Source organism: Nansenia antarctica (genome assembly GCF_963989245.1).
Source record: "Nansenia antarctica genome assembly, chromosome: 8".
Lineage (NCBI taxonomy): Eukaryota > Metazoa > Chordata > Actinopteri > Argentiniformes > Microstomatidae > Nansenia > Nansenia antarctica.
The window spans coordinates 56888309-56900808 of NC_137678.1; the positions used below are offsets into that span (position 1 = coordinate 56888309).

A 12500-nucleotide genomic window follows, 5' to 3' on the forward strand; every position below is an offset into this window, starting at 1 on the left:
AGCCTCTACCTCCTGAGACACAGCCTCTACCTCCTGAGACACGGCCTCTACCTCCTGAGACACGGCCTCTACCTCCTGAGACACAGCCTCTACCTCCTGAGACACAGCCTCTACCTCCTGAGACACAGCCTCTACCTCCTGAGACACAGCCTCTACCTCCTGAGACACAGCCTCTACCTCCTGAGACACAGCCTCTACCTCCTGAGACACAGCCTCTACCTCCTGAGACACAGACACAGCCTCTACCTCCTGAGACACAGCCTCTACCTCCTGAGACACAGCCTCTACCTCCTGAGACACAGCCTCTACCTCCTGAGACACAGCCTCTACCTCCTGCGCCACAGCCTCTACCTCCTGAGACACAGCCTCTACCTCCTGAGACACAGCCTCTACCTCCTGAGACACAGCCTCTACCTCCTGAGACACAGCCTCTCCCTCCTGAGACACGGCCTCTACCTCCTGAGACACAGCCTCTACCTCCTGAGACACAGCCTCTACCTCCTGAGACACAGCCTCTACCCCCTGAGACACAGCCTCTACCTCCTGAGACACAGCCTCTACCTCCTGAGACACGGCCTCTACCTCCTGAGACACAGCCTCTACCTCCTGAGACACAGCCTCTACCTCCTGAGACACAGCCTCTACCTCCTGAGACACAGCCTCTACCTCCTGAGACACAGCCTCTACCTCCTGCGCCACAGACACAGCCTCTACCTCCTGTGCCACAGCCGCCCCACATTGGTACATTGGGTTCTGTGTCTTTCTCCTCACCAGCGGGTCTCCCTCCGTGTCGCTCTACACGATTTTTCCTTCTCGTAAAAATCAAAGATGTATCTGTTTACATCAATGAAGTGTTTCTCAATGGTGAATTGAGCTTGTGATCTTGTGATCCCAAGGGTAAGGAGAGTTATGTTTTTGTCTCTCCACTTTTTTTTCTATATTCTTTTTCTTTATTTCGTTATTAAGTTGTCTTCAACTAAAAATGTAAATGTAAATAATAGAGCTTATGTATGTATGTATGAATGTTATGGAAGTGTATTGTCTGTATTTAAGTGTTTAAGATGAAAAATTGGTATGAGGACCCCAGGAAGAATAGCTAGTGCATATTTGCTGTATCTAATGGTGGATCCAAATAAACAAACAAACAAAAAAACTAACAAACCAGGGGGTCTCCCTCCGTGTCGCTCTGGGACACCTGCTTGGAGGAGGCGCCCTCCTTGGAGGAGCTGTAGCCGTCGTAGCCCACGTCCTCCGGCCGCAGCTGCAACAGGGACTGGCCTTCGTGCTGCAGGGAGGCGGAGTTCCAGGGGTAGGTGTCGTTCACCCACTTGGACGGGTCCTCCCACGCTGCCCTCTTACCGTACAGCTGTAGGGGGGGGGACGACGACGACGAGAGGTACGTTAGGAGAGGGAGGGAAACTATAACGCGTGAGCTTAGAATGATAAGGTTCTATCTCCGTTTAGAATGATAAGGTTCTATCTCCGTTTAGAATGATAAGGTTCTATCTCCGTTTAGAATGATAAGGTTCTATCTCCGTCTAGGGCAGTTCAGAGATATTGAGCGTCAACGTTTTTACATTCCATTATGTTTTGTGAGATGGAACCTTTGTATTTTATTAATTACTAACTCAAAAATGTCAACATTTTAAAAATAACACCACACAGGCATTAATAAACACCTAATGGATCAGATTATGTAAAAAACGCAATTTTGAGATAGAATCTTATAATTCTAACGTCACGAACGGTTGACGTGATACAGACAGTAATAACAGACAGTAATAACAGACAGTAATAACAGAGCAGCCGGAGCATCTGGACACATGGAGCGCTAGCTGGACTGTGTACTACTGATTCACCAGAATGGAAAAAACAACAACCCATGGACCAGTTCACTCTGTATAAACTCCCTCTTTGTGGTCCTACACAGCTCAGTGTCCTGCTCAGTGCCCTTTGACCTCCGTGTGACCCACCTGGAGCCCCTCCCTCACGGCCTCCAGCAGGTAGGGCACCAGGGAGTAGTTCCACAGGTCGGTGAACCAGACCCGCGAGCCCTCCCCGTCCATGGGGCAGGACAGGAACAGCCTGGGACCTGCGGGAAGAAGAACACAACACAACAACACAGGACATGAGGACTGGAGACGGTCAACTGGACCTGCTAATTGCTACCAATTACTTGACAGTGAAATCAAATTGAAAGTATTTGAAAGTTATGATCGGAACAAATGGGGAAGTTGTTGTGTGTGTGTGTGCGCGTGCAGATGTGTGCGTGTGCGGATGTGTGCGCGTGTCTGCATGTGTGTGTGTGCTTGCATGCATGTGTGTGTGTGTGTGTGTGTGTGTGTGTGTGTGTGTGCGTGTGTGTGTGTGTGTGCATGTGCGGATGTGTGCGCGTGTCTGCATGTGTGTGTGTGTGCATGTGTGTGTGCGTGTCTGCATGTGTGCGTGTGTCTGCATGTGTGTGTGCTTGCGTGCATGTGTGTGTGTGTGTGTGAGACAGGACTGCGGGGCTGACTGACCGATGGTGACATCAGAGGAGCTGTGCGTCTCCAGGAAGCTGTTGAGGTGCTGCCAGGTCTTGGGGATCCAGTCGATGATCCTGATGAGGTCGTTGCTGCGCGTGTTCCTGTCCAGCTCCGTCTGGATCAGCTTCCGCCGGAGGAACCGACCCAGGAAGCCCTTCACCGGCTCCGTGTGGTTGGCGCACAACACCCATCTGGACGGAGGAAAGAATGGAACCTTTATTTAACCAGATCAGGTCAACTGAGAAGTGAGAACCAACTCTCATTTGGCCAAGAGGGCCGAACAGAGACAAGTCTGTACAACACAACACCGTATATACAATATAAAACACAGTGGTGGGAACATGAGGAAGATAACCAGCATTGAATGGACTCGATACGGTTCTCCTATCGAGATCGACAGACCGATAAGCAAAGTTCGGGAAATAACTGACGCTTTCGTTTTCATGCAATGAATTGAATACACCCAGACAAGGTGCCGCTATAATAAAAATGGCACCGCCCGGTTATACTGCGTTTCTGTCTGATGTATAGTTTCTAGAGCCATGTGAAATGCACCGCTCGCCACTGATAAAACATAAGTACAATAAACAACAAAAGTCCATTTAAAAAACATCCTAACAAATACAACATCACAATATATATATATATATATATATAAATACAGTATATAAGACAGCAGGGACCAGGGGGAGGTCATTTTAAAAGCAGGTGCAGTGATCAGAGACTATATCTAGTAGTGAGTTTTTAAAAGAGGGTAACAAGATGAAGGTGTTGAGTTTTAGTGTCTTTCGCAACTCATTCCAGTCAGTAGGGGGCAGCAAACTGGAAAGAGTGACGGCCAAAGGAGGTGCGGCAACAGACAAGAAGAATGGCAACAGACAACAGGTCAGATACCAGCCGGTCTGGAGCAGCCATGATGGAATGATACAGTGCTTAGTTATAACACCTACGTGACCTCTGACCTCATAGAGATTATCATAATAAAGAGACTTCCTGGTGCGGACGCACGGTTCATTATGTATTGTCATAACATCCCATCATTAACAGTGCCAGTATGAGAGGTTGTGAGCCATCTGCCCTGCCTGGCATTTCACGCTGGCATAATGAGACTCATTACTGCGTTTCCTGTATGGTGATTTCCTGCAGACTCCACTGTCACAATGAAGAATTGAGAATTGTAGCCTAATAAATGAGTGTTCGCTGTCAGAGTGAATAAATCTTATTTCTATACAGCACCAGTCAAAAGTTTGGACACACTTTCCCATTTAATTGAATGACTTTTGACAAGTTCTGTCTGAGGTGAACGACAACCTGAAGTAAACACTGCCAGTTTCCATATTCTACACGTCATTATCTTGTCAGACATGACAAATAAAACATGACGTTTGATGTACGTGTTATAATTTGATCAGGTTCAATTAGCAAAGCTACTTATCCAGGTTAATTACTGTCCTCCCTGGAGGAGAACTGATTCCTTGCTGGTTGTAATCTGTCATATCTACGGAGCGTTGACGGACAGATAAGGTGTTTCAAAGACGTCCGTGAGCACCAAGTGTGAGTGTTGTGAAGACGTAAACACATACAGACACATACCTGAAATACACATACAACATATACACATACACATATATGTAAACACATACCTGAAGTTGTGGTGAAGTTCAAGGTTGGGAGAGGACGACACCCCCTGGTTCATGGTTCCAATGACATACGGGCTGGAGAAGAGACAACAAGACACAATGAACTCAATCACCCAGAGGGCAAAGCAGTTACATCTTTGAAGAATTGCATTCCTTTCGACGAACGGTCGAGACCATGATCGTTGCTTTAGAATCCGTTTTCACAGTTATTCATTTTCCACAGCACCGTTACCTCATGAAATGTCACAGCTACCGTATTTTCCGGACTATAAGTAGCGCTTTTTTTCATAGTTTTACATTGCCGTCTACAGCCGCGAGAGGGCGCTCTGGGCTTGTCACAACTATATGCTGCTCCTGTACCACTGAAGAATTAACTGAAACATTAACGGGAGCTTGGTGAACTTGTTTACTGGTAACTTGCTTGTTGGACTCGCTGGCTTGTTATGTTAATTTAGCCTATTCAGCCTCCCAGGTATGTTCTTTATGCTATTGTGTAGCTGAATAACTGTTAATGTGGCTTGTTATGTTAATTTAGCCTATTCAGCCTGTTGTTCTGTGTGCTATTGTGTAGTTGAATAACTTGCTTTTCCAGATTAAATGTCTGTTCTTGGTCTTGGATTTTGTGAAATACATTTCTAAATAAATGCGATTTATAGTCCAGTGCGATTTATAATCCGGAAAATACGGTACTTGCGATATTTCAGTCGGTCTCACAACAATGACTGTCACCGTCTCTTCAGAGACGACGGTTTGACTGAGACAGCCAGACTGAGACGACTGTTTGACTGAGACCGCCAGACTGACTCACCATTTATGGTACTTGCAGTTGAGGAACCCGTTGAAGATGTCGCTGAGGGAGCCGATGTGGTGGAGGTTGTCCAGGATGACCACGGTGGGCAGCTCCGTCTCGCTCTCCTCCGAGTTGCACTGCTCCGCCAGGCTCGACAGGTACTGACGGAGGTCCTGAACCAAACAACAAACGCACCGCACGACCCCCGTGAGTCACATGACGTTGTCATAGTCACAGGATAACACAGTGTCACGATGACGTTCGGAATTCACTTTTGTGAGGATGGTACTTTATAGTGGGTAAGGGGGCACGTTGTGTATGAAATGGATTGCTCTTGTCTTAACTGACAGTGCTTAATTAACACTTAACACTTAGAGTAAAGAAAAAGGTTATATCTTTGCACTCAATCAAATGTCAGGACCCTCCTTTCATGACTTTTCCTAGATATGTGCGTTCTACCACCCAGTATCCTTACTTTTTCAAAAATCACATCAGGATAAGCTAATATAAAGATATTTTGCCGTTTTTCTGTGTAGGAAGCAGGCTAATTTACCAACTAGTGGTCGTGTGTAAATAGCAGCTTGAGCATTGTAGACAGCTCTTATAGTCGGTCAAAAAGGCACGTCTGCTCTAGTGTTAAGGACTACTGGCCCATCACACACTAGAAGCCTGCTGTCCTTGATATGGGAGTAGAGTAGTTATACGACACTTCTTCCATTTTTCTTGAAATAACTTTTGGCTGAGGTAACGTCTTACCTTGCTCGATTTCTGGTCAACGTTGAAGCTGGCCACGTTGTGCTCGGTGACCTCTCGACCCGACTTGGTGACGATGAACTCCGCCAGCTTGCTGGCCAGGAAGGACTTCCCCGTGCCGCTGGGCCCTGACAGGATGATGCGCCGGTGCTCCATGAGCAGGTTGAGGTACCGCTGGATGATGGGCTTGGGGATGAGCGTGTCGAACACCAGGCTGTCGATGCTGTTCTCCTTCACGCCTGCGGAGGACGGGAGACTCAGGTTCAGACTCAATTGAATTGCCGTTGACAGAGCGTGAGCTTTGAATGACGAGGTTCTATCTCCGTTTAGAATGATAAGGTTCTATCTCCGTTTAGAATGATAAGGTTCTATCTCCGTTTAGAATGATAAGGTTCTATCTCCGTTTAGGGTAGTTCAGAGATATTGAGCGTCAACGTTTTTACATTCCATTATGTTTTGTGAGATGGAACCTTTGTATTTTATGAATTACTAACTCAAAAATGTCAACATTTAAAAAAATAACACCACACAGGCACATTTTGACAAAAATGGAGATAGAACCTTATAATTCTAACGTCACGAGAGTACAAGTACCGTACAAAGACAAGGAAACACAGTTTCACATTATGACACATGAAAGAGATGAAACCAGATGAGTCCAAATATACTACTGCACTACGCTAAGGACTGATTCATCGTTGCCGTGCACAACTGGTAGATGATAAACTGAATGGAAGAATTCATTCTCAAGCAGAATTTATTCACCAGTATCTCCTATATAATATATACTGTACATATCTAAATCATATCTGCACTAGTGTGCTAATTGCACATATAGCTCATTAGAAATGGGAACAGTAGGGGTGGGATTATTGTTAACATTTTTCATGTTAAGAATCATCTGGGTGGCCTGGGGTGGTCCAGTGGTCTAGCACCATGGTCTACAGTGCACACATTATGCCCATGTTGGCATGGGTTTGAATCCCGCCCGTGCCCTGCTGACATGCCCTCTCTCCCTTCTTCTCCTTACTTTCCTGTCTATCTTCACTATATCTGTCCAATGAAATGAAAAATATGAGTGGGACTGCCCCACTCAGAAAAAAATAAAAGAATCATCGGGACAAACAGGTCACAGGTCAAAAGGTCACCAGGGACAAAAGGTCAGTGGGCTTTGAGGCTTTTGAGTTGAACACGTAACGGCCTCTGAGGTTGTGTAGCTCATTGCCGTTTGTCCACTAAAATGTGAGTGATTATCGTCCTCACTGCAGTGCAGAACACCAGAATGCAGTACTCCAAAAACACAATTAATTACCTCTGAACAATAACACATCTCATCAGCCCTGCAGAGTCAATCACCTTCATGAGGCCACCTCAAGTTCTACCTCACAAACGTGTTTGTTACAAAGTGTACACATGGTGCTAGCGAATTCCCATCAAGGAACCTAATCATACAAAAAACAAGAAGGTGTTGTACGATATGCTCTTGCCTCTATTGAATACGCAATGTGACAGTCAGGCTTTTACTCAGGGCAGACACGGCTACAACCAACCAGTCACAATGTGTTATTTCCATCCAATTGGACTTAAATGGCGGCAGTAACCTACAATATTATGTGGATGGGAACTTCATTCGCCCCTGTGAAAACAAATGAACAGTTGGCATAACAGAGAGCTGGCTGGCACCCTCGGGCGTACACTTCACTACTAACAGCCAGTGTGAATATGCAGTACTGACTATGGGAAACAGCTGTTAGCGCTACAGGGGTACAGCATTCAGGATTAATGGTAAATAAAGGAAATCCAATCAAAGAAGTAATGCCAAAGGTAATATTATCATATCTTTTGCTGTTGTGATTAGAAAATCAAGCTCATGTTATTCATTTTGTAAATGGTCTTGCTTCCTTTCTCCAACTGTATTCTGAAATAGTTCCAGGATATATCTGTAGAACTAGAGGCTTTTTTTTCCTCACTTTGAAACAAGTAGACAAATGGCCTGTATTACTTTAATGGACTTTGTCATCTCTCACATGTGACCAGCTCGATCCCCGGGCCGAGTCGTACCAAAGACTGTAAAAATGGTACCTGATGCCTCCCTGCTTGGCACTCAGCATTACGGGTTGGATTGGGAGTAAGACCCTGTGACATACCAGCGTCATGTCCAGGGGGTGTACTTGTACATCAAGCAGCAAGAGATAGGCTCCTGCTGCCTAAGGCCGTTAGGCTGGAGAGTTCTCAAGGCTGCTTTACGTGTGTGACTGTGTGTGACTTTGTGTGACGTTGTGTGACGTTGTGTGACGTAGTGTGACGTTGTGTGACGTTGTGTGACTGTGTGTGACTGTGTGTGACTGTGTGTGACTGTGTGTGACTGTGTGTGACTGTGTGTGTGTGTGCACATCCCAGTACCTTTGAGGTTCACAGTGATGATGTTGCTGTACCTTTGAGGTTCACAGTGATGATGCTGTTGTACCTTTGAGGTTGACAGTGATGATGCTGTTGTACCTTTGAGGTTGACAGTGATGATGTTGTTGTCCCCCACCAGGTACCCACAGGGCAGCAGCTCAGGCACCTCGGAGGCGTGGGCCCGCACCACCTCCCCCATCCTGTAGCACACGATGCTGTCGGAGTTCAGCCCCAGGCTGGTCATGGGGTCCAGCCGGAACACGTACTCCTGACAGAGGGGAAACACCCAGACTTAGATTAGACTCATTAGTCATGTACAGTATGTACCAGATCGTGAGCTTAGAATGAGAAGGTTCTATCTCCGTTTAGAATGATAAGGTTCTATCTCCGTTTAGAATGATAAGGTTCTATCTCCGTTTAGAATGAGAAGGTTCTATCTCCGTTTAGAATGATAAGGTTCTATCTCCGTTTAGAATGAGAAGGTTCTATCTCCGTTTAGAATGAGAAGGTTCTATCTCCGTTTAGAATGAGAAGGTTCTATCTCCGTTTAGAATGAGAAGGTTCTATCTCCGTTTAGAATGAGAAGGTTCTATCTCCGTTTAGGGTGGTTCAGAGATATTGAGCGTCAAAGTTTTTACATTCCATTATGTTTTGTGAGATGGAACCTTTGTATTTTATTAATTACTAACTCAAAAATGTCAACATTTTAAAAATAACACCACACAGGCATTAATAAACACCTAATGGGTCAGATTATGTAAAAAAAACTCGAGATGACGAAATGCGGTTTAGCATCTAACCAGAAGTGCAAATAGTGATATTAAGAACATGACATAAAAAAAAAGACATGATAGTGATAGGTATAGTATGGCAAGTACGATAGTTAGATATACAGTTATGAGCTATGTACAGTTAAGGTAGCTAATATAAGGTCTCACACTAAACATCCATTACAATCTAAAATCTAAATCTAAATCTAAAACAAGCATCTAGAATATTGCTGGTTATCACTAATGTGATTAACTATGTGATAAGCAGGAAGGAAACCAGTTTTTACCTTGAATAAGCGTCTGATGACACCGTCCAGGACATCCCACTTGGTCTTCCCGCTCACGCCGATGGAGCCGATCAGGTACTGCTGGCTCTGAGGACGGCCAATAGGAATGAGGGAATAAGGAAAAACACCGTTCAGTAAGAAATAATCTTCTAGTTATGCTATAGTTAATACACGTGTCACTTTAAAGACAGCGTAAGATGAAAATATTTGGTGTGTGACCAATAGCTCACTGGCATTATAGTAAGTAAGTAAGTAAGTAAAGCTTTATTTATATAGCGCCTTTCGTACATGAAATGCAACTCAAAGCACTTTACAATAGAACACATACAATCAATGATTACAAGAAGGGGGGGGGGGGGCACGAGACAGTAGGGGAGGGGTGGGGGAAGGGAGGGGAGTGATGATATGTCATATTTTCATTATTTCTAAGAGTCCACATCTAGTTACCTTGGTCTTGTTGGAGCCGCTGTTGATGCTGACCACGATGCGGACGCTCCGGCCCTCTCTGCGCAGGTTCCCTTCGTAGCCGTCGTCCAGCAGGATATCTGCAGCACAAACACAACTCTCTCTCAAGGGAGGAAACTCAACTCATGAAAAAAAGAACAGTGTAATAAAAGCATATTAAAATAATAATAATCATGAATAGCGGTGCCACAGAATCTCAATGTAATATAGCAGCAACGTTAATAAGTATTTGGTCCCACCGCTGTTTGCAGAGACACGGTTGTCGGGTTGAATCGTCAAGCTGCCGGGAACTTGTGATATTAATTCCAAACATGTCAGTTCTTTCCCTCTTTATTTACACTGAGCTGACTCCATTTTGGAGTTGTAAGGGCAGGGGGGGGGGGGGGGGGATACTTTGTATTCAGATAGCTGGCTGGCACGCAGGCTCTGCGCAGGGGTGATAACAGCCCCCTGCCACTCGTCTTCCCACACTCCGCTGCTCTCCACTCATCCCTCCATCAATTAAACGGACCAAAGTCCTCGGAGAGAGAGAGGGAGAGAGAGAGAGAGCGCAGCGCACTTTCTACTTTAATCAGAGGACGAGCGAGGAGACCGAACCCCACCGCACTGCTCAACTAGACACAAACCAAATAGGAGAAGAGAGGAGTGTGTGTGTGTGTGTGTGTCTCGTGAGACTTAAGAGAAATAAGCCTGGATTTTCCTTTAGTGATGTTGATGGAATACCCCCCAGGTCACTTTGTGGTCACTTTCCATAGGGAACCAGTCCCTTCTCTGACACCCTCCCTCCCAGTACCCTGAAGACAGCGAGCACCTGACTGACTGAGCTTTTAATGACGAGTCACCGTACGACCTATCGTGAGCTTAGAATGATAAGGTTCTATCTCCGTTTAGGGCAGTTCAGAGATATTGAGCGTCAATGTTTGTACATTCCATTATGTTTTGTGAGATGGAACCTTTGTATTTTATTAATTAACTAACTAAAAAATGTCAACAGTTTAAAAATAACACCACACAGGCATTAATAAACACCTAATGGATCAGATTATGTAAAAAACTCAATTTTGACCAAAAATGTAGAACCTTATAATTCTAACGTCACGCTACGACCCCGCGGCTCACCTGACATGATGGTGTCGGTGATGTTGAGGTTGTTGAGCGACAGCCCCAGCGACTGGCGCGAGGAGGAGGAGGAGGTGCTGGAGGTCTCCGAGGGGGGGCGGGCCGTCTTGGCGGGGGTGGCGGTGGGCGTCCCCGTCTTGAGGCGGTCGTTCTCCGCTTTGAGCAGCTCGATCTCGTTCTGCACGACGAGAAACCAACACACAAACAAACAAACACACAAACACACACACAAACAAACAAACAAACACACAAACACACACACAAACAAACAAACAAACACACACACACACAAACAAACAAACACACAAACACACACACAAACACACAAACAAACAAACATCAGGGGAAATTCTTACAATGTCACTATCATTCGTCTTCTAACCGACAGACAGCATGGCTCTGTTCTGATCCAGGATGGAGGAATTACACCCAACAAACCTCTCACAGCCTCTCACAGCCAGGACCCAAAAAAAGGACTCCAAAAACCCCTGAACAGCAAAAAAATCAAAGCTTCATTCTACTGAGCGGTAAGAAGATTAGGAAAATACGGTCATTCCCTTACACTCAGGCAGGCCTTTGTTGTTATTTTGGATCAGTATTACTTTCACTCTGAGCTGTAAGAAGCCCTTCTATGCTCCCAGAGCTCTCTGTGCCGGGGCGTTCACACGTCTAAGCCCAGATAAACCTGCGGATCTGAGGAGAGAGTACCGAGTTCTCCGGGAGTTTGCCGTTTAATCACGAATCTACGCCAGCAGCCGACAACTGTCCCCCCCCCCGTCTGATCTTTGCAGCCGAACTTCTCAACGACACCGTTGGTTCGATCGCTTCCCGACTCCGCCGTGTTCGTCTGGGTTCATCAACAACAGCTAGCGAGATTGCCTTGGCCTCATTACTGTCTTCCATGTTAAATGACCGTCTCTCTAGTCTCTCTGGCTGCCTGCGTAATTAGTGGCCTACCCAGACGGCTGTACTCGGTGTGTAGCTCTGACATTTAGCCAACGCTAATGGTGAATAAGTCTGCCAGCCACGGTGCCTCTGGGAGGTCGACCTTTCAGCCGACCGAACGCAGCGTCGTCATCATCCAGAACAATCCTCTGAACACCCTGCGTTAGCCTGCTAGCTCTGTAGCCTGCTAGCGTCACAGCCCCACGGCCTCCTGGGGAAAAAAAACATGCCTCTCCACCTGTCCCCATCGCTGTGGAGAGTGAGGGAGACTGAAGAAGATTGAGGATGGGGGATCTTATCAGCCAGAGCAAAAGAGGCCATTTCTACACAGTGGGATGAGTGGGATCAGGGGGTAGAGGCTAGCAGTGACTAGCAATGAGGTTATAAAGGGACCTAGAGACTAGAACATTTAGACTGAGTGCTGAGAGTCTGAGAGGGGAACTGTCTGGCAGGTTTGACATGGGCTCTGACGAGGCTCATCATCCCAGAGGAGGGAAAGGAACAGAGGTCGGTACAAAGGAATGAGAGAGGAATGTTTCTTGGGGAATAACAGCTCTCTGGGAAAAGTCTGTTTCCAGACTCAGAACTCCTGTTACCGGACTGCATTCTGGCAATTTGGCTAGAGAGAGACGGCACAAGACTGATGGCAGAAACTAACAACAAACACAAACACACATCCTGTTTATGTGTACGGTCACAGTGGCCATCCCTCTGGGAGTCTGTGTGTGTGCGTGTGTGTGTGTGTGTGTGTGTGTCTGGGAGTCTGTGTGTGTGTGTGTGTGTGTGTGTGTCTGGGAGTCTGTGTG

At 46.1% G+C, this 12500-nt stretch overlaps 1 protein-coding gene across 1 annotated transcript in view; it reads right to left on the reverse strand.

The window, feature by feature from the left end:
- Window positions 1-12500, reverse strand: part of nav3 (neuron navigator 3) — a gene marked incomplete at both ends in the record, with an annotated part of 108884 nt that overhangs the window by 2478 nt on the left and 93906 nt on the right. The window contains 10 exon segments of the mRNA XM_080538546.1: window positions 1163-1366; window positions 1974-2092; window positions 2520-2716; window positions 4169-4240; window positions 4974-5128; window positions 5712-5947; window positions 8208-8376; window positions 9166-9252; window positions 9613-9710; window positions 10750-10927. Coding sequence (XP_080394672.1) covers window positions 1163-1366; window positions 1974-2092; window positions 2520-2716; window positions 4169-4240; window positions 4974-5128; window positions 5712-5947; window positions 8208-8376; window positions 9166-9252; window positions 9613-9710; window positions 10750-10927 — 1515 coding nt within the window.